Genomic DNA, 20,401 nt, shown 5'->3' with positions numbered 1-20,401 from the left:
GGGATGCGGCAGGGAGGAGGCAGTCACATACCAGAGTCATGATGCCCAGCTGGTCTCCCTCCTGCGCCAGGCTCTGCTGCCTCCTTCTGGCCTTGGGCAGGGGCGGGCAGGAGCCAGCATGCGAGGAGGTGGGAAGCAGGTTGAGGGAGCTCACTGATTTAAAACGACGGAGGCTGCCTAAGCTCCCCCTGCCCTCCCTGCTCTCAGTCTCCTCGGCCCGCTGCTCCGTGTTCTCCTTCTCTTCTTCGATCAACCTAAAATAGAATAAAAGGCGTCACCTGCCTCTGTCAGCAGAGGAACCTGTCTGGACAATAAATTTGGGCTGGCATTCTGTGTCATGATTAGCAAATTCCAGAAACAGTTGCTCAATTAACATCTCAGCCAAAAGGTTCTACCTTTCCTCTTTTGAATATTCTCAAACTTAGAATAACTTAGCCTTGAGTCTTACAAACTGGCCCTGATCATTCACGCTTGATTTCACTTATTTACTCTAACATTCTGAAGGGGCCCCGGTGGCAACTCTCTTTCTTGTGAAGAGAAACCTCAAGTTGACAACCCTTGCCTCCGCTGCTCTCAGGGCAGAGATGCACGTCAGTGCCTCAAGTCTTTTCCACTGGGAATCAGGAACTCTGTATAATCAAAACAGCAATTCACAAACAAGCTGCAGTTTCTAAACACAAGTCTCCAGACCAGATGAAGTGCTGAGTTGATCATTTTTTTTTTTAAGGTTGTATATATACAAATGCATCACTCGATGAAGTTCTCCACCAGCTTTGTGTGAGTTTCTGGATTCATGTCAATGTGCTGCATTAACCTAGAATTCACAGTTTCTGCTCTTCTCCCCTAATGTGTGGTGGATGTTTTTATATAGCAGTTTAAATATACGATTATGCGAATAAAATGATTTTCAAATTAAAATACAAGATTCTTACAGGAAGTAAACTCTCCAGCTTCACTTCTACTCATACATCTGGAAAGTTTTTCACTGTTGATAACAATTTGAAGGACAGAATTGACCATTTACATCAAGTCAACTTGTCGCATAAGGAAAAATCACTTTTACCCGACAACTTGCTGTAAAATAAAAATAATATATAACCGTTCCATATTTCCTGCGGGAACGTGGAAAGACCATCTTTCTGAGCTCATCTGTGCTCAAACACGGCCCACAAAGCTGTGTGTCTCGGCGTCAAACGGGCAGGGGCACCACCTGCGTTTGCTGGCTGTCCCATTCACCCCCTGCCTTTCCCCCAGCCCCCACGCTCGGCCGACAGAAACGGGCACCTTGGCCTGGGCTGACGTGACGAGAACAGTCTGAGCAGCCACTCTGTCTGGTCCTGTGCAGGGTCACCGGCCTGCGGCCACTCTGAACATGGACTCGGGACACGGGCATAGCTGTGCGGGTGTGGCATCAGGCGGTCTCGGGGCCCCCAGCCACCCAGCTGCACCCAGACCCAAGGCCCCCTGCTTACCACCAGGCGGGCCTTTGGATTCTATCCCATTTTGAAAATTGTTATAACTGCCAAGACGGTGTCTAAAGAAAACATCTTAAATATACTGATGAGATGAGAAAAACTCAAACACATGTCCTTGGACCACTGTCTTACAACAAGCCAATCTTCATACTACATTAAGTTAAAAAGGAAAAGGCAGATCTGAGTGGGAATTTGCCAACCCCAAAACCTCAGCTTTCACCAGGTGGCTTTTCAGCAGAACGTGGGGGGCTCTGAGGGACACAGGAAGGTGCATGGGCCGCAGGGGACACCGCCTCGGCACCTCACCTACCTTGGGGCTCAGAGCTGAGGGGGGACACCCCACAATGCCCCCCCCCACAGAGTTCTGACACCACACCGTGGACAGAACGCCCCGGCTGACCGAGCTCTGTAATCAAGGGCCATCTCAAAACTGAAAATTCTTGAAGCAGACCTGAGGTCAGGTTTCTTACTATGGAACACTCAGGTGTCCCTAGGAGAAGACAGCTCCTCAGAGAAACCGAGTTTCTGGGGACCTGAGTTCGCGATCACCCACCAGATCTCTTCGTTGATGGCGTCCAGCTGCTCCTGAAGCAACACAGTCAGAGTCTTGGCATCGGCCTGCCCGCTGGGTGACAGTTGAGTGGCCAAGCTGAAGAGGGTGACCCTGTCGCCCTCACCGTCAGACATGCCCACGTCACTCTTGAACGCCTGGGCCACGTCGGCCAGCACGCTGGCTTGCTGCGTGTGCTCCCAGTCCTGCTCCTTTGGGGTCTGCACCTGGGCACGAGAGGACCAGGTCTCGTCAGCGACATTCAGGGCAGCTCAAGTCTATCAGGAACTGAACCCAATTTTACATGGAAGCCCTGACTGTGGATAAATGTGCCATGCTCATGAGATACTGCTATCTCTTAAGCGAGCAGGACTGAAGAAACGGGCAGGGCAAGAATCCAGTTCCTATATGGCCTGGTGACACTCAGGTCTCATCGTGGACGGCAGGCAATCCTATGAGGTTTTTCACACGGGTGTGCTGATGGAGTCAGAGACAGAAACCATAAATTACAAAAATACATCCATGCCTCCATCAGCCAGGCTGGAGGAAAATAGGAAAAAAGAACCCTTCAGCTCGGTAGCCGCTGGGTCCCCTTCAGTGGTCATCACTGGTCCTTGTTCACTGGAGAGTGCCATCCTCCGTTTCCCAGGCTGGTCTGAACACCCACAGACAGGATCGAGCAGGGGCAGCCAGGGGATGGGAGGGCCAGCCCCACTGTGGCTCTCCTCTCAGGGCACAGGCCCTCGGGCTGTTCTGGGGGACGGCCCCTCGCACCACAAGGGCGGCTCTGTCATCAGAGGCACACAGGGCAGTGCCCACAGTGCCCCGTGCTGGCCTCCCATTCTCACACCTCACACCCTTCTCTCTGCAAATCTCCCCCCTGCCACAATCTCAACCCAGGTCCTGTCTTCTTTTCCCAGACATGACCTCAAAGCAACCGAAGGGCAGCCTTGAGGTGCTGGCTTGTTGGCTCCCTGTCCCCTATGGCCAGTACCCTCGCCTCCTGTCTTCATCACGACCCCGCCCCAGGGCGGGGCCACCCCATCACTGGCTCCAGGACCACCTGCCATCATTCCTGCTCCACTCCAGAGAACCAGCTGCCTATGAGTTCACCCCCATCAGCCCAGTCAGCACGTCCTCTCCCTTCTCTTGCCTTCTGATCAACCAAGGGGAACCAGCAGATTCCTCGTCCAGGGCTCCCTGCAGCGCCCACTGCGGGTCTCTGAAAGCTCCCTGGGAGCAGCCTCTACGGTCCCCCTCCCCACCCAGTCTCCAAGTCTCTGCCAGCAGGCAGTGTGCCCCGCCCTGCAGGGCAGCTCCCTGGGGGCTCTAGGAACCCACGTTACCAAACCCCCCTCCCCTGTTGCCCTCCCCCACGCCTGCCCCAGCATGTCTCTCCCTGGGCTCCAGGCCCCACCCTCCCTGGGGTTATTCCTCAGTCCCTTGCACCCCTTCTCAACCTTGGAATGTGGGGCACCCCACGGCTCTACCCTTGCACCCCATCTCTCTCCACCAGCACCCGCCTGGTGACTTTACCGTGCTCGTACCTTTAAATGCCATCTGTATGCCCATGACCTCAGTCCACCCTGAGCTGAGTGAGTCCTCTCCCGGATGCAGGCCGGAACACTCAGCTGCTCTCCTGACACGTCCCCTGGACATCCCATGGGCTCGTCCACCTCAACAGGGCTGAGGCCCGGCTCTTAGCTCCCCGCCCCGGCAGCCCTCCTCACCTCAGGAAACAGGCTCCGGCCTCGAGCTGCTGAGGCCTGAGCCCGGGCTCCTCCCTGATGCGGCCCGCTCTCTCCCTTCTCCCTGCTAGTTGACATGACCCTTTTTCTATCTCCGAGTGGCTACTTCTTTTCCTGCCTCCTGGTCTCTGGTTCAAGGTCATCCTCCTGGTGTCACCTCACTGGCCACTCTTCACACACAATCATCCCCTCCTCCTCAGACAACTCGGGCACTCTGGTCTCCTTTCCCTGCTCATTACTGTTCGACAGGCTGCAACGGGCTTAAAAAGGGGTCCACAAATTCTTCCATCCTCCTCCTTTCAAGAGGCAGAAGGGGCGACTCCTGCTCAGGCCCTGAGCGAGGCAGGACTTTGCAGCTCACTCTCGCAAACAGAAGTGAAGGTGTGTGGCTTCGAGACTGGGGAGCGAAAGGCCCCGGGCTACACCCCACAATCTTGCTCTCAGAGGGTGTTCCAAGGAAAGCCAGGCCATGAAGAGGTCCACCCAGCAGGGACCTGGGCCTGTCCCCAGCAGCCAGGTGAGTCTGAAAGCCTGCCATCCAGGCTGTCTGTGCCCTCAGGAGGCCCTGAACCAGGCCCGCCTGCTACAATGCACAGGCACTGTGGACTGTGAGCTGCTCCCTGGGAAGTCACTAAGTTTGCCGTGATCCATTACATAGCAGTGGATAAAGAACACACACAGTTTTTAATTCACTGTTGGAGTCCTACTTCTGACCATGTCTGGCCCAAACTAACTGTTCAACAATATAGAAGCTCAAAACACAGACATGTATGAACAAATACATGCCATGAATGAGGTGAAAAGATAAAGGCACTTAAACTTCCAATGAGAATTCTTCTCACTATAAGCTGATGGATATGTGTATCCATTTACTCGTAGGACGATTTCAAAACTGTGCTAATTAGTACCATGCTGAGCCTCACAGTAGGCCACAAATTATCAAAATTGGTTAAGAAAAAAAAGCATGCCTTAAAAGCAAACTCTTAGCCAGAAAAAGGAAAATGGGAAAATGTAAAGCGATCTATCAGTGCTTTGTTCCAAACCCACCTCAGGACCACAGTGTGAGGGGGCAGGTGCCTCACAAGGTGCCCACCAGGGATGGGAAGGGGGCGGCGGGGTCCTTGCCTTGGATGGCTCGTTCTGCAGCGCTGCCAGCTGGCCTTTCTGGGGGGCACCGCAGCAGCGCCCTGTTGCCCGAGGAGTCTGCCGGCCTGTCCGCCACAGGGAATCTGAGGTTTGGGGCACTGCCCAAGTAGGGTCGGCTGCCGGGAGCCGGCATATTGCATATTGAGTGCATATTGCATATTGAGTGCAGCACTTTCCACAGCATCATCTTTCAGGATCTGGAATAGCTCAACTGGAATTCTATCACTGCCGGGAGCCAGCGTGAGGAGCTCCACCCATGACAAAGGTCATGAGGAAGGAGGCTCGGCATACGCAAAGGCGGGATCGAGCCTCAGGAGTCCCCCTGGAAATTCTCGAGCATCTACCCCCCAAAACCAGAGTCTGCCTACTTTCTGCTTTGTGCCCTGGCGAGCTCCCTCCCGCTCTGCGCAAACCTTTAAAAAAAAAAAACACAAAAACTTATCCACCACTTTCTGATTTAAGGCCATCGCCGCCACCTCCGTTTGCGCCTTTCAGGGCTCAAGAGTTCCCCACTTTGCCCCCAAAGCCTCTCAAAGTGTTGCCTAAGCCTGAGGAAGATAAAAAGTTTTTGAACAGTGGAGCTTTTAAAATAGATTGCGTGCACAATATGCAGAGCGTGCTCCTTGGAGAAAACCCCCTCAGGGGGGTCTCACCCAGGCTAAGGGGATTTAGCAACAATATTAACCCCTCACATGCCCCGATTCCAATGGGAGTGGCTGGGCCCCTGCCTGAGGGCATTGTAGGACTTGTGCTAGGGCGTAGCTGGCTTTCTTTTCAAGAAATTTTGGTGGTGTATGGTGTGGTAGATTCTGATTATATTGGAGAAATTAAAGTTTTGATCTCGCCGCCTACCAAAACTGTGCAAATTAATAAAGGTCAAAGAATAACAGTTTTTGCTTTTACCTTATCAGACAGGAAAAAATTTGACTTCTCAAGCTAAGAGCCACAGAGCGTTTAGATCTAGTGATCTAGCCTTTTGGGTGCAGGAAATTACAGCTCCAAGGCCTTTAAAAGATCTTTTAATTCAAGAAAATAAAATGTCAGGGCTATTAGACACAGGAACAGACGTCTCTTAACATTTCTGGGAAAGACTGACCCAGCTCCTGGCCAACACATACTACTGAAAATGAGTTGGTAGGATTAGAGAAAGTGGTATGCAGGGTGGGAATGCTGTAGAGAAAAAGGTGAGGGAGAGTTTAAAACCTTGAAGAGTAGTGAGTTCCCCGTTGCTGGAAGTATTCAAGCAAAGATTAAATGGTTGCTTGTTATCTAAAAAGCTATAGACCAGATTTAGGTTACAAAACGATAACTGGAGAAACTTATAAAGATGTTGTGCAACACCTCTTTACTTGCTTCTCATATTTAGGTCTGCCAAAAGTTTTAAAAACTGATAATGCCCCTTTGAAGCTGCGGAGAGATTGTTTACTAACTTTAAATGATTTCCAAAAATTATTAGGGGACATTAATTGGATACGCCTACATTTAAAACTGACTACTGCAGATTTAAAGCCTTTGTTTGATTGCTTAAAAAGCGATCCTAATTCCAGTTCTAAGAGAAAGTTGACTAATGAGACAGAATCGGCTCTTGTTAAAGTAGATGAGACTTTAAATGATCAGTTAATTAGGATTAATATTACCAAAAGATGAGATTAAATTATTCTTGCCACAAAACATACACCTACAAGGTGCTTGTGACAAAAAGGCCCATTGGTTCCATCTACCAGTGACTCCAAGAAAAATAGTTTTATCTTATCCCAGCTCGGTGGCACAATTAATTATAAAAAGAGGAAAAAAGTGTGGAACTTTTTAGAAAAGAAGTAGCAAATATAATCATTTCACTCAATAAGGATCAACTGCAAGTCTTTTACAAAATAGTGATAATTGGCAAGTTGCCCTGATAGATTTCAGGGGTCAAATTTTGTTTCATTTGCCCTCAAGCCCCCACAGTAGTTAAAAGTTCAAAAATGTTAGATTGGCAGTTTGAGGATACCTGTGGAGCTTTCCAACCCTATGTAGTTCCTACGCTCCCCTTTACCCTATGGGGGAGGGACATGCTATCTCAAATAAGAGATATTCAGAGAAGGAGTTTTCTCAGTTTCTTAGTTATCAACAGGAGGTACAATTAACAAGACTTTATATGTTGTTATAAATACATAATATAAATATATTTGCATAATTACAGTTTGCCTAATTAGGTATGGGTATAAATAAAATATAATAAAGGTATACCTAATTCTATTTATAGATCTATACTTAATTAATTTGTATATAAATTAATATGTATGCTATATATGCATATTATATATATACTGTATAATTAAATGTATATTGCAGTAATATAATGTGTGTGTGTGGCTGATATTAATTGGTATAGATTGATGTGCTGTGATGATATATGTTCTATATACTGTATAATTATATATGTGTGACATGTATTATTGCAGTACATTGGTTTGTGTTGGTTGGTATTAGCTGTGTACGTGTTGTATTGCTGTAATATATATATTAATTAATATATTAATTATAAAGATTAATTCAAGTATATCGATTTATATATATTATATGGCAACAAGTATAAACTATATAAATACATTTTGCATTTAGGTATATCTGTATACTAAAATGAGATAAGGAGGTTATACATTTATTATTTAAATTTATACAGAGACCTAAACTAAGCATTAGACCTAAATTAACATATCTCTAAATTTATGTTGTTAAAACGTAAATTTTAAAAATTAAACTGACAACTGCTTGACAATTCCTTTGCCATAAAACCCCCATAGGTGTAATTTGGGTAACCAGACAAAAAATTGGTTTTATGGCAAAACGGCCCCCTAGAGTGGGTCCATCTTCCCGCTCAAACTAAAAAAGTAGCGGCTTCTTATCCAGGATTGATAGCTACTTTGATACTAAAGGAAAAAAGCGGAACATTAAATTACTTGTTAAAGAGCCATCAGAAATTGTAATTCCATATAATAAAGAACAACTTGATGCTCTTCTAATGTTTGATGAGGACTGGCAGATTGCCGTAGGAAATTATTGTGGTCAAATTCTGCATCATTTACCTTCGCATGTTTTGCTGAATTTTATATCCAGACATCCAGTTATTTTTCCTGTCAGATGTAAACAGTCTCCTATTCCAAATGCTCAGATAGCCTTTACTGACAGGTTAGCAAATAGTAAAGCTTCCATAGTGACTAAAAATCACCAAAAGGTTTTAGAAACACAGGAAACTTCAGCTCAAAGAGCTGAAATAACAGCAGTCATAGAGGCTTTTGCTATGTTTGCAGATGAGGAATTTAACCTTTATTCTGATTCTCAGTATATTGTCAGGTTGTTTCCACATATTGAAACTGCGGTTTTGCCTGAAAATAAAACTACCATATTTCATTTGTTAACTAAATTACAACAACAAATTTGGAAAAGAAATAAAATATTTTTCACTGGACACATTTGGGCTCATTCCGGATTGCCCGGCCCTTTAAATGCCTTTAATGATTTGGCTGACTTGTTAACCAGAAATACAGTGGCTGCTGTGATCGAGGAGGCCAGAGCCTCTCACTCACTTCATCATCAATACGCTACTGCCTTAAGGTATCAATTCCAAGTTCCCAGAGAGACTGCTCGAGAGATTGTGCGTTCTTGCTTACACTGCCCTACTGTTTCTAATAGTCTACCTATGGGAGTTAATCCTCATGGTCTCAAACCTAACGAACTCTGGCAAATGGATGTAACTCATGTTTCTTCATTTGGAAAACTGTCCTTTGTTCATGTAACTGTAGATACCTTTTCTCATGTTATTATTGCAACTGCTTGTACCGGAGAGGCAGTTAAAGATGTGATACAACATCTCTTTACTTGTTTTTCATATTTGGGCCTGCCAAAAGCTCTGAAAACTGACAGTGCTCCTGCTTACACTTCTAAGTCTTTTCAGGAATTTTGTATAAAGTTTCAAATTAAACATAATACAGGCATCCCTTATTATCCACAGGGACAAGCCATTGTGGAAAGAGCACATCAAACATTAAAAATCCAAATTCAAAAATTAAAAGAAGGGGAGTTTAAGTATAGCTCTCCCCATCAAATCTTGCAACATGCTCTTTTCATAATAAATATTCTAAATACTGATCTGGCTGGAACTACTGCAGTGCTTTGTCATTGGTGCCTGGAGCAATTAAATGCAAAACCATTAGTCAAATGGAAGGACCTCCTCTCAGGACAATGGAAGGGTCCTGACCCATTATTAACTAGCGGTCGAGGATGTGCTTGTATTTTTCCACAGGATGCAGATTCTCCAATTTACATCCGGGACAGGCTGATTCGCCATGTTGCAGTCCCCCAGACATCCAGTTCCCCCACTGCTTCGATCACAAAAGAGGAGCCCGCTAGAAGGGGAGGCAAGATAAACATTGAGATCCCGGCGAGACCGACAGGGCTGCTGCAGCGCGAACTCCAGCCAAAAAATAATTCTACTTATTCTGTTTTGGCTTGTCTACCCTCTTCTTATGTTTTTCTCTTTACCAACGATTCTGGAAAACTTAATCTACATATGACTTTCACTGGTGGACCCAATGTAGTGACTTGTGAACAATGCATGCTCTCATCTTGTTTAAACCCTCAATATAATGTTTGCTCCTTTGTAGTATTACAACGTCCACCTTATCTTATGATGTAACCACTTATTGATATGATAATTTTGATCTTGCTGTATTACAACAACTACAGGATTTAATGCGATCGTGACAGTTTGTGGGTCTACTTATTTTAGGAATATCAGCTTTAATAGCAGCTTTAGTAGCAGCAATATCATTGACTCAACAAGTGCATACTGCCCAATATGTTGATACCATGTCTAAAAATGTTTCTTTAACTCTAGCAACACAGGAAGCTATAGATAGGAAATTAGAGATGAGAGTAGACGCCTTAAAAGAGGCAATAATGCATATTGGGACTGAGTTACAGGCTTTAAAAGTGAAAATGGCTTTGTCTTGCCACGCTGATTAGCGGTGGATATGTGTGACATCTTTAAAGGTAAATGAGACAGATTATGAATGGGAGAAAATAAAAAATCATATCTCAGGTGTTTGGAACAGCTCTGACATTGGCCTGGACTTAGGGAAACTTCATAATCAAATACAGACCCTGGAACACTCTCGACTGGATTTTACCGCCGCTGGAGCAGCTAATGACTTTTTTCACACCTTCTATAACTTTATTTCTGGAAAAAAACATTCTGTCTAATCTTCTCATAATCATTTTTCCTTGTATTGTCAGGATTCTTCGGCAGAACATTCAGAAGCTTGTGACTGAGCTGCATCTGGCTGTTTTAAGAAATAAAAAAGGGGGAGATGCCGGGAGCCGGCATATTGCATATTGAGTGCATATTGCATATTGAGTGCAGCACTTTCCACAGCATCATCTTTCAGGATCTGGAATAGCTCAACTGGAATTCTATCACTGCCGGGAGCCAGCGTGAGGAGCTCCACCCATGACAAAGGTCATGAGGAAGGAGGCTCGGCATACACAAAGGCGGGATCGAGCCTCAGGAGTCCCCCTGGAAATTCTCGAGCATCTACCCCCCAAAACCAGAGTCTGCCTACTTTCTGCTTTGTGCTTTCACCTGCACCTCTGACTTTACGGGGGGCTGTCCCCCACTACCTCTCTCTGAAAAAAGAGTTGGCTTACAGCTCCAGTTAACAATTCCTGGGTGTGACAGTGTTTCAACCTACAAACTCCTTTGGAAATCCTCTAGCCTGCCTGAATAGGTTTTTCCGGCCACATGTGATTGCTCAGAGCCTCCCAACTGTGAGAGGCATGAGATGTTCTAAACTGTCTAAACACAGATTCCTTTGAGCAGTTACAAGATTGATTAGAAATTGTATTTGGTGAAGGGATTTTCACTTGTTGGGCCAATGTTTGCTGCTAAGTTTCCATATCCCTTACCTGCTGTGTCCCTGGCAGTGTATTGATTAATAAAATTGGTGTAAGTAGTAGCTTTAATGTTTGTAACCTGGGACCCTTGAGTTAATTCTTTTTCTTGTTATAGCCCACCACACCTTTGCTCTGTAGGAATGCAACTTTAATGCTTTTGGAGGGTGGCTCCTGACCAATCACCTTTAGAGAAAAATAAGCCTTCTGAAGAAAGGGTCTTAAAATGTTAACAGGCCTCCGGGCCAGAAGATGATGCAAATCACCTAAGCTTTTGCATATGATAAGTTTGCAGGAAGAAAGCCTGGCTTGCTGCATGACTCTACCCCTTCCCCCATTATCCTCTATGCATAACTTAAGGTATAAAAACTACTTTGGAAAATAAAGTGCGGGCCTTGTTCACCAAAACTTGGTCTCCCCATGTCGTTTTTCCTCTCATCTTCTGGCTGAATTATTCAGCCTCTTTTCTCCACTGAATTTCCTCACTGAGCTATTCTTATTTCAGCCTCTTTTCTCCACTGAATTTCCTCACTGAGCTATCCTTATTCTATTACTCTATATCCTTAATTAAAGTTTAATTAAGCAGTTGTTTCCTGATCCTCGCTGACGCCGTCCCCGCTTCGAATTCCCTGGATCCACCGGGGCTGGACCCCGGCAGTCGGCTGAAACACACGGGAAAGAATACCACTGTTAGAAGAAAAGAGTTCACTCTGTCAGTCGAGCCAGAGCCTGTCCATTTGGAAGATCGGCAATTTCACAGCAAAAGGGCCCCTGGGAGGGCCCTCCTGGCTCCAACAGCAACAGGCTGCCCACTGCCCCACATACACTGAGGGCTCAGCCCCACCAGCTGGAAAACTTCTGTATGTGGGGAAGGCAGCGCTGATGCGAGGGTGTGGAGCTGACTAGGACAGGATCGGCTGTCTGGGATGGGGCGTCCACGGTCGCCCCAGAACCCACCCTCAGGTCCCAGGGCGGGGCCTGCACCTGCTCTGCTTTCTCCTTGGCACCCCACCTCCTCTTCGGCCTGCGCCTGCTCTGATCTCCAGGAGAAGGTTTCAGAGACAAGGTGACCAATTCCTCTGGGAGGTCCCACCAAATACGCCGTGCCTGCCCTGCCTGTGAGCCAGGTTTTCAGTCCCCACTCCCTTTCTCCTGAGCCAGCATAGTGCCCCCCACCCAGCCCACAGTGCCCACAAGCCCCACTCCGAGGCCCCACCTGTGCTGCTAAGTCACTGCCATGACCCCTCGAGAGCTGCCTCCTGGAGACACCCCTCCCTCGCACCAGCCGCTGTGGCCCATTGCTTCCTCTTCTCATCTCTCACTCTCACTGACACACAGGGGACTGGTGACCAGGCCCCAGGCTTCTCCATCTGAGCCCCCCAACCATGCCAGGCCTCGGGTCCTGGCACCCGGGCCCTCCTCTTTACCCAAAAACCCCCAAGAGCAGGAGGGCATGTCCACCTCCTCTTTCTCCACTGTCTACACAGTCCGCCTCACACTCACCTTGTCCACCCCGGGAGCAGGGGTTCCCCATTTCTGACAGCACCAGCCCCTCACCTTGGGGGAGCTCTACCAGCAAGTCCGGCCATGTCCCCTATCCGTTCTGCAGGGCACGGGCTCTCCTTGAACTCCACCCACTGTGGTTTCGGACTCCACCTGCCAGTTTCTGGCTCTGCCTTTGTCTCAAATGATATCCCCTTACTCTAGAAGAAAGCTGGGTTGGGGCCCTGGACTTCGAGGATCCCCTAAGCACACAAACACAGAAATATGCATATGGGCTCCAAACTGTCTCCTAAGTCAGGCTTCAAGCAGTAGTCGATTTCCTACAGATGAATGAATGTCACCAGTTAAGCACTTAATGACCTTTGCTAAAGTTTATCTCTCACTTGTGACCATTTTCCATTAAGAAGCCAAAGAAACATTTAAATACTTAATAAGAATTATCGCCCCTAGAACAACAAGTAAGAAAAAATCAGAATGCTCAGTAATCTGCTCGCCTCATTCACAAGCCAGGTGATTCCTCCCACCACAGTCAACGGCAAGTCATGTCTCAGTCTCCATTCATGTAAAAATGACTACAGGTCATTAACCTTCTGCGACTCTTCAGAAACATCAGTGTCACAGTCTGTCAGGCCCCTCAAATGAATACGCCCAAATATCAACTGATCGCCCCCACACTTCCAAACCTCTGCCTGTGGTTTTGAGTGTTCTCAATCCTGTGACTACCACTCCATGGTACCAAGTTTGACCCTAAGGAACGATGCTTGTCTCTTCCCTCTCGCTGGCCACAAAGCTACAGGCTCCTTGAGGTGCGACCATGAGCAACACCCAGTCATACTGTCCACACACCAGACAGGCCCTTGTCACACTCGACAGCGCTGAGGGGAGCTGCCCGGGGGAGCAGCCTACCTGTGGTGGAAGGGAGCCCCTCGCAGTCTCGTCTGGTCCACTTCAGCTCTCAGGGTTTCCAGGTTTAGAATCAGCTGGTCCTACGAAACAGCAAATGACACAGCCTGCACCGCTTGCTTTCCGGATGCAAAATGACTTGCACCGAAATGTGCAGAACAGGTTACGTGAGGAGGTATCAACTCCCAACATTTTAATTCTGAGAAAATGTTCTCTAGGTGTCCCTAGAAAATATAAACACTCAGAACAATATTCACCCATAAACCATAATGAGGAGGAAGTTCCATCTCAGGTGTAGAAAAGGTTTCTCTGGAGGAAACATGGCAAGCCATTAACAACGACGAAGTCTGTAGAGAGAAGCTGGACTTCAGGCGGGGGTTCGGGTCAGGGGGACACGACTCACTCTATTGCCCTCACTCCTCTCATTGCTCTAAACGGTCTCCATGGAGCTCACCTGCATTCCTGGGCATTCCTCACATTCATTCCTCTACGCCCACTTCACTTCCTCATGGGGTAAAACAAGTCAAACGGGCCAAGTTTCCGAGTCACTCGACTCAACCTGGCAGCTCTGTGCTGTCGGCCATGGCAGTCACTCGCCTCGTGCCGCCCCTGGGCACGTCAGACAGGCTGGTGCAACACTAGATGTGGAATTCACACAGAAGATTTCAAGACTCACAGTGAAAGAAGGATGTCAAGTAGCCCGATGGGTTTTAGGAAATTTTAGATTGTGTAGGTGGCTCGTATTATCTTCCTGATGCACAGCACAGTCCACGTGAAGGGCTCATGCTTTGTCTCAGCTTTCGGGTGATCCCAGAAAGGACTACTCAGAATTCTGAACCACACATAATGGCCACACACTCTAAACCCAACTATAATGCAAACACATTCAGTGTTCAAAACCAGAAATGCTATACGTGTTACAGCAGTGGATTAGCCATAAGGAAAATGTAACTCGACTATTGCTAAGCATCTGCTCAAACTCATGTCCATTGAGTTGGTGATGCCGTCCAACCATCTCATCCTCTGTCATCCACTCTCTTCCTGCCTTCAATCTTTCCCAGCATCAGGGTCTTTTCCAATATGAAAATTCATATTAAAAAACTGGAAATAATTACCTCAAGCAATTTTTAAAGTAATAACAAAGTTGGCAAGGCTGTGTTTTATAAAATGAGCATCAATTTCAAGGTTTAAAAAGCTGTTTTAGAACCTACCGTATAAAAAAAAATGGAGAGAAGACAGAAGAATGATCTATTTGAGATGGGCTTTGTGTTAAAAATTGCTGAGACTAATTGACGGGTCATGGGTATTTATTATACTACTCCATCCACTTTTGTGCCTGTTTGAAATTTTCCATTATAATACATTTAAAAACAGTTTATTTTCTGTTAGAACAGAGTCTTCTCCAGCAACACAATTCGAAAGCATCAGTTCTTCAGGGCTCAGCCTTCTTTATGGTCCAATTCTCACACCCATCCGTGACTACTGGAAAAACCATAGCTTTGACTATATGGATCTTTGTCGGCAAAGTGATGTCTCTACTTTTCAATATGCTGTCTATGTCTTGTCATGGCTTTCCAAGGAGCAAGCATTTTTTAATCTCATGGCTGCAGTCACCGTCTGCAGTGATTTTTGAGCCCAAGGAAACAAAACCTGTCACAGCTTCCACAATAAGGCATTGGCATTCAAAGATTTTTAAAGCAAAACAAAAGTTGACTTTGAATTGGCTTAGTCATAAACAGCATCCTGATCTCAACAGCCTCTGAATAGCAGTTCTGAAAGTAAGGAAGAGCACCCCTGATCGGGAGCCATTGAGCTCTCTGCCTAAGCCGGGAGGGCGCCTCACCACAGAGCTCACTATGGGAGTCAGAACCATTGCCCCCTGGGAGTCCATCTTTGAGGCTCTGCAGTCCAGGCCCAAGAACACAGGCATAGTGGGGACAGTACTGACATGTGAGGCTGGACCCAGGATCCCCACTCCATTTCCTGAATGGTCTGTATCGCCGTGTGGCCAACCTTTCCAGGAAACCTCTCTCAGGACTCGGTGACGCGAGCCTCCACCATCACCCTTTCCTGACGCGCCTTCTGTCGCAGCGCAACTGCGCTTCTCCTGTCTAGAGGCAGCCATCCTACACACACACCGTGTCTGGACCAGCGGTTTGGCATGTGGGACTCCAGCGCCACGTCCGAGGCAAGCAGGCTCCACACCTGGGCGCCATGCCTTCAGTTTCATGGGCCCCGGGCTGGCACCCCAGGTTTGTCTGAGGGGCAGTCGTGAGGTCCACCTGTATCCCAGGCAGCTCCCCGGACTGACTGGTCAGAGCAACAAGCAGCCTCTTTGAATGTGGGGAAGCCCTGGCTCCTGCCCACTGCCTATGGGCGACCACCTCTGGCCCTGCTCCCGAGGAGGTGGGTGCCCAGATCAGCAGATGGGGCCACACAGGCACACACTTGGAGGCAGAGACGGGAGCAGCGAAGAAAGGCAGCACTGGCCCCCACCCAAGCCTCATCTCCCGCCCAGACGCTGCCTCCCCATCAGCACAGGCACCCGCTGCAGCTCCTTGTTCTTCTCCTCCAGTTGGGCCTCCATCTGGTACAGCCTATCCTCGATGCTGCCGTGACTCTCTCCCACCTGTTGGCCAAGAACAGCTTCAGCTCCGCTCGCAACGACCCTGTCCTGACGGCACGCGGGCTGTGACTGTACGGGCGGCAAGTGGGCCATGCTCTGTGCGGACCACGGGCCCCGGGCTCGTGGGGGGCATGCCCGCGTGCCTGCTCACGCAGCCTGTGTGGCTTTGTGTGTGACGCCTGGATCACGGAGGGTGCTGGTGACCGGCTCGTGAGAGGAGACGTACTCCCTCTGCCCCGGCCCTGCAACCGCGGCCGCTGCGCCCCCTCTTCGGACTGCCTGTGGCAAGCCAGCACAGGCAGCAGGCAGCGCCAAGTGCGGGATGCGCGAGGCACACATTCTACCTTCCTAAGCTGGGAGGGAAGTTCGAACCGTTTAGCCTCCTTAGAGGCAGAGCTTCCGAAGACGAAAGGTCGGACTACAAGGCCAACCTGGGACGGACAGTAGAGATGCCAGGGGAGAGGAGAAACCAAGCCTGAAGAGGAATATCACGGGCGAAGGGCGCCCCCTGGCGGCTGTTAGTGACCCTGCTCTGGGAGGGTTTGCGAGCGCGCCTGACACCGCAGGCCGCCCACCAACGGACGGCCCCACAGCTGCTCACGGGGCTCCGGGCAACGCTCCCAACAGCCGCGCCAGCACAACCCCGCCTGACTCTCCATCCCCAGCCACTGCCCACTGGCAGCGCGGGGCAACACTTCCCCACCAGAAGGACAGGGTGGCTGGCTGGCTGGCTGGCTGGCAGTGGGGACGATTCCCCCAGCAGCGCCACATCCCCGGGATGTTTCTCATAAATCATGACCCCCGCAGACACGACCGCCAGAAACATTATGATTCCACACGGTCACACAGCTCGGGCCTGAGGATCCCAGGGTGAGCAGACGCCACGACTTGTCTGACCGCCGGTATCACTGGCACACATCCCTTCAAGGAGCGGAACCTCAGAAAACTAGAGAAGATGGCCAGGCAAGCTGCCTCAGCAGAGCCCACACAGCATGCTCCCATCTCTCTGAGAGAACGGGCTCCACAGATGTCACCAGACTCGTCTGAGGGAATCAGAAGGAAATTTCAGCATTCAACAGGCAGGTGGAGGCGGGGATGAACTGGGAGACTGGGGTTGACATATATACAGTACTGATACTACACATAAAGTCCATGAGTAAGGACCTAGTGTACAGCACAGGGAAGTCTACTCAGTGCTCTGTGGTGAAGTAAATGGGCAGGAAATCTAAAAGAGAGGCAGATAGATAGATAGATAGATAGATGATTGATTCACTTTGCTGTACAGCAGAAATTGGCATAGCAGTGTAAAGCCACTATACGCCAAGAAATGAATGAATGGATGAATGACTTTTTACAAAAGGAGCACACTGGGCCCCCTAGAACTTGTGGAAAGGAGGAGTCCACACCCAGGGTGCAGCACAGTGCCAGGGCTGCCCTCGTGTTGGTCCACTGCCAACGGACTGCCTGGACCAGGCCTCTTCTACCCCAGAGAGCTCGACGCAGAGGTGGGGAGGCAGCCAGTTGTGGTCTCTGCAGTGCTCTGCTCTTACTCACGCAGCCATCCCAAGGCTGAGATCACCGGGAGAAGAAGGGACCCACAGTCCACCTCAGGCAGACACGACCGCCGTCACTCACTTCGCGGATGTCCCACTGCAGTTTCGTGTTCCTGTCCTTAGACTTGAGGAGGTCCTTCCTGGCCGTGTCCAGGTCTTCCTCCAGATCTGTAACGTGGAAAGAGAGGGCTGCCAGGCGCTCCTTCAACTGGCTCTCCTCCTGTGACTGCTTTTCTATGACTTCCTGAGTGCAATCACCTTAGTCAGGTCTTCCTCATGGCTTAGAGAGCCGTAGGAGAGTCCCTAAGGGGGAAAGGAAGCCTTAGCCCTGTTTTGAGAGGGAAGGAACACAGCACTTCCAGGCACTCGGTGAGGTCAAAACAAGGCACTAAGTGTACAAATCCAGGATGGATGGGTGGCTGGTACCTTCTCGTCCAGGGCCTTGTGGTGCTCAAACAGCAGTTTCAGTGCCCTGAGCACCTCCACCTCGCTGGTCACGTTAGCTGGGGACTGTGCCTGCCGCTTGCCCACTGTAATCCGGAAGGATGGAATGTACCGGGCAACCAGTAACCCCAGGTGCTCCAACAGCAGCTGCAGGGCAGGGCCAAAGGGGCACTTTCAACCTCATGCTTGACTTCAGGCCCGATAGCTCCTTTCAGCCTCACGCTACAGCTGGAAACATGCTAAGGCACGTTGGAATCCTGCCAGTTCAGTCTAAAGTTAAGAGTGGACTTCCCCAGGGGCCCAGTAGTTACGACTCCACCCTTCTGCAGGGGTCATGGGTTTTAATCCCTGATTGGGGAACTAAGATCCCACACAAAGTGTAGCATGGACAAAAATGTAAGCTGAGAACTCCCCTCTCAAAGGCACTAAAATTACATTAGCTCTCATCATAAATGTGAAGTAAGGTATGAGAACCACAAACTGATCCACCCTGGTCTTCTCAGTGGGAAGATGTGAAAAATGACTTGAAAATCAGACAAGAGTTTAAAGACAGCAACACGGAGGCTAGCGGTGACCCACGTGGGGCAAATGTCAACACGTGAGAATCCCCCTGCTGACCCTGGTGTTGCTTCTTTCTGCTTTCAGTTCAGCAATTTCTCCTTCTCTTTTAAGAAGCTGCTCCCTGCATGTTTTGAGTTCTACACTAGGAGTTGGAAACTCCTAGAAAACACTTAAATGAGAAACTAAATGCAAACATAAATTAAAAAGAGAGCAAGACTGTGAAGACTGACCCTGTCAAGTCTCTCCAGGCTTCACACAGAGGATCTCCTTGCCCCTCCAGAGAAGAGGGGGTCCACTGACCCCAAGACCACACAGACCACCACAACTCAGACTGGCCTTTGGCCTCCACCTCGACCTGGCAGGCACGCAGCAGGGGAGAACCCGGAATCCAAGCCTGCCTTCTCAAGACCCAGGGACGCCTGAGAAGCTTTCCAAAACATAAACCTAGCAACAAAGTGGATAAAGAGATTCTTAAATGACACACAGACCAATGACCTAGAGCCACTGGGGAGAGTGAAGAATAAAGGGAAGGTCTACAAGGCCACCAAGCTTTGGAGTGTTCCTCTGGGACAAAGGCAGATGGCACCCCAAGGCCATCTGTTAGCCTGACTCCACTGAAGCCACCCAGTCATTCAGTCAACTGGGTAAAAGGTAAAATTTATGTTATATGTATTTTACCACAATTTACATGCTGTTAGTGACCCTGCTCTGGGAGGGTTTGCGAGCGCGCCTGACACCGCAGGCCGCCCACCAACGGACGGCCCCACAGCTGCTCACGGGGCTCCAGGCAACGCTCCCAACAGCCGCGCCAGCACAACCCCGCCTGACTCTCCATCCCCAGCCACTGCCCACTGGCAGCGCGGGGCAACACTTCCCCACCAGAAGGACAGGGTGGCTGGCTGGCTGGCTGGCTGGCAGTGGGGACGATTCCCCCAGCAGCGCCACATCCCCGGGATGTTTCTCATAAATCATGACCCCCGCAGACACGACCGCCAGAAACATTATGATTCCACACGGTCACACAGCTCGGGCCTGAGGATCCCAGGGTGAGCAGACGCCACGACTTGTCTGACCGCCGGTATCACTGGCACACATCCCTTCAAGGAGCGGAACCTCAGAAAACTAGAGAAGATGGCCAGGCAAGCTGCCTCAGCAGAGCCCACACAGCATGCTCCCATCTCTCTGAGAGAACGGGCTCCACAGATGTCACCAGACTCGTCTGAGGGAATCAGAAGGAAATTTCAGCATTCAACAGGCAGGTGGAGGCGGGGATGAACTGGGAGACTGGGGTTGACATATATACAGTACTGATACTACACATAAAGCCCATGAGTAAGGACCTAGTGTACAGCACAGGGAAGTCTACTCAGTGCTCTGTGGTGAAGTAAATGGGCAGGAAATCTAAAAGAGAGGCAGATAGATAGATAGATAGATCGATGATTGATTCACTTTGCTGTACAGCAGAAATTGGCATAGCAGTGTAAAGCCACTATACGCCAAGAAATGAATGAATGGATGAATGACTTTTTACAAAAGGAGCACACTGGGCCCCCTAGAACTTGTGGAAAGGAGGAGTCCACACCCAGGGTGCAGCACAGTGCCAGGGCTGCCCTCGTGTTGGTCCACTGCCAACGGACTGCCTGGACCAGGCCTCTTCTACCCCAGAGAGCTCGACGCAGAGGTGGGGAGGCAGCCAGTTGTGGTCTCTGCAGTGCTCTGCTCTTACTCACGCAGCCATCCCAAGGCTGAGATCACCGGGAGAAGAAGGGACCCACAGTCCACCTCAGGCAGACACGACCGCCGTCACTCACTTCGCGGATGTCCCACTGCAGTTTCGTGTTCCTGTCCTTAGACTTGAGGAGGTCCTTCCTGGCCGTGTCCAGGTCTTCCTCCAGATCTGTAACGTGGAAAGAGAGGGCTGCCAGGCGCTCCTTCAACTGGCTCTCCTCCTGTGACTGCTT

The 20,401-nt window shown here is 49.2% G+C and overlaps 1 protein-coding gene across 2 annotated transcripts in view; it reads right to left on the bottom strand.

Annotated features, from left to right (window-relative positions):
- LOC129640712 (liprin-alpha-1-like) overlaps positions 1–20,401 on the bottom strand; it is a 171,909-nt gene that overhangs the window by 8,099 nt on the left and 143,409 nt on the right. The window contains exons 2-4 of one of the 2 annotated variants that reach the window (XM_055565805.1): positions 13,260–13,339; positions 2,029–2,252; positions 32–254 (exon numbers count right to left, since the gene is read on the bottom strand). In XM_055565805.1, coding sequence (XP_055421780.1) covers positions 32–254; positions 2,029–2,162 — 357 coding nt within the window. In that variant the 5' untranslated portion in view covers positions 2,163–2,252; positions 13,260–13,339. Of the gene's footprint in view, positions 1–31; positions 255–2,028; positions 2,253–3,755; positions 4,787–13,259; positions 13,340–20,401 lie in introns of those variants that run through there. The other variant, XM_055565804.1, reaches the window with a different exon arrangement.

This window comes from Bubalus kerabau, unplaced genomic scaffold (assembly GCF_029407905.1).
Source record: "Bubalus kerabau isolate K-KA32 ecotype Philippines breed swamp buffalo unplaced genomic scaffold, PCC_UOA_SB_1v2 scaffold_38, whole genome shotgun sequence".
Classification (NCBI taxonomy): domain Eukaryota; kingdom Metazoa; phylum Chordata; class Mammalia; order Artiodactyla; family Bovidae; genus Bubalus; species Bubalus kerabau.
This window is presented reverse-complemented; position numbering and strand designations above follow the sequence as displayed.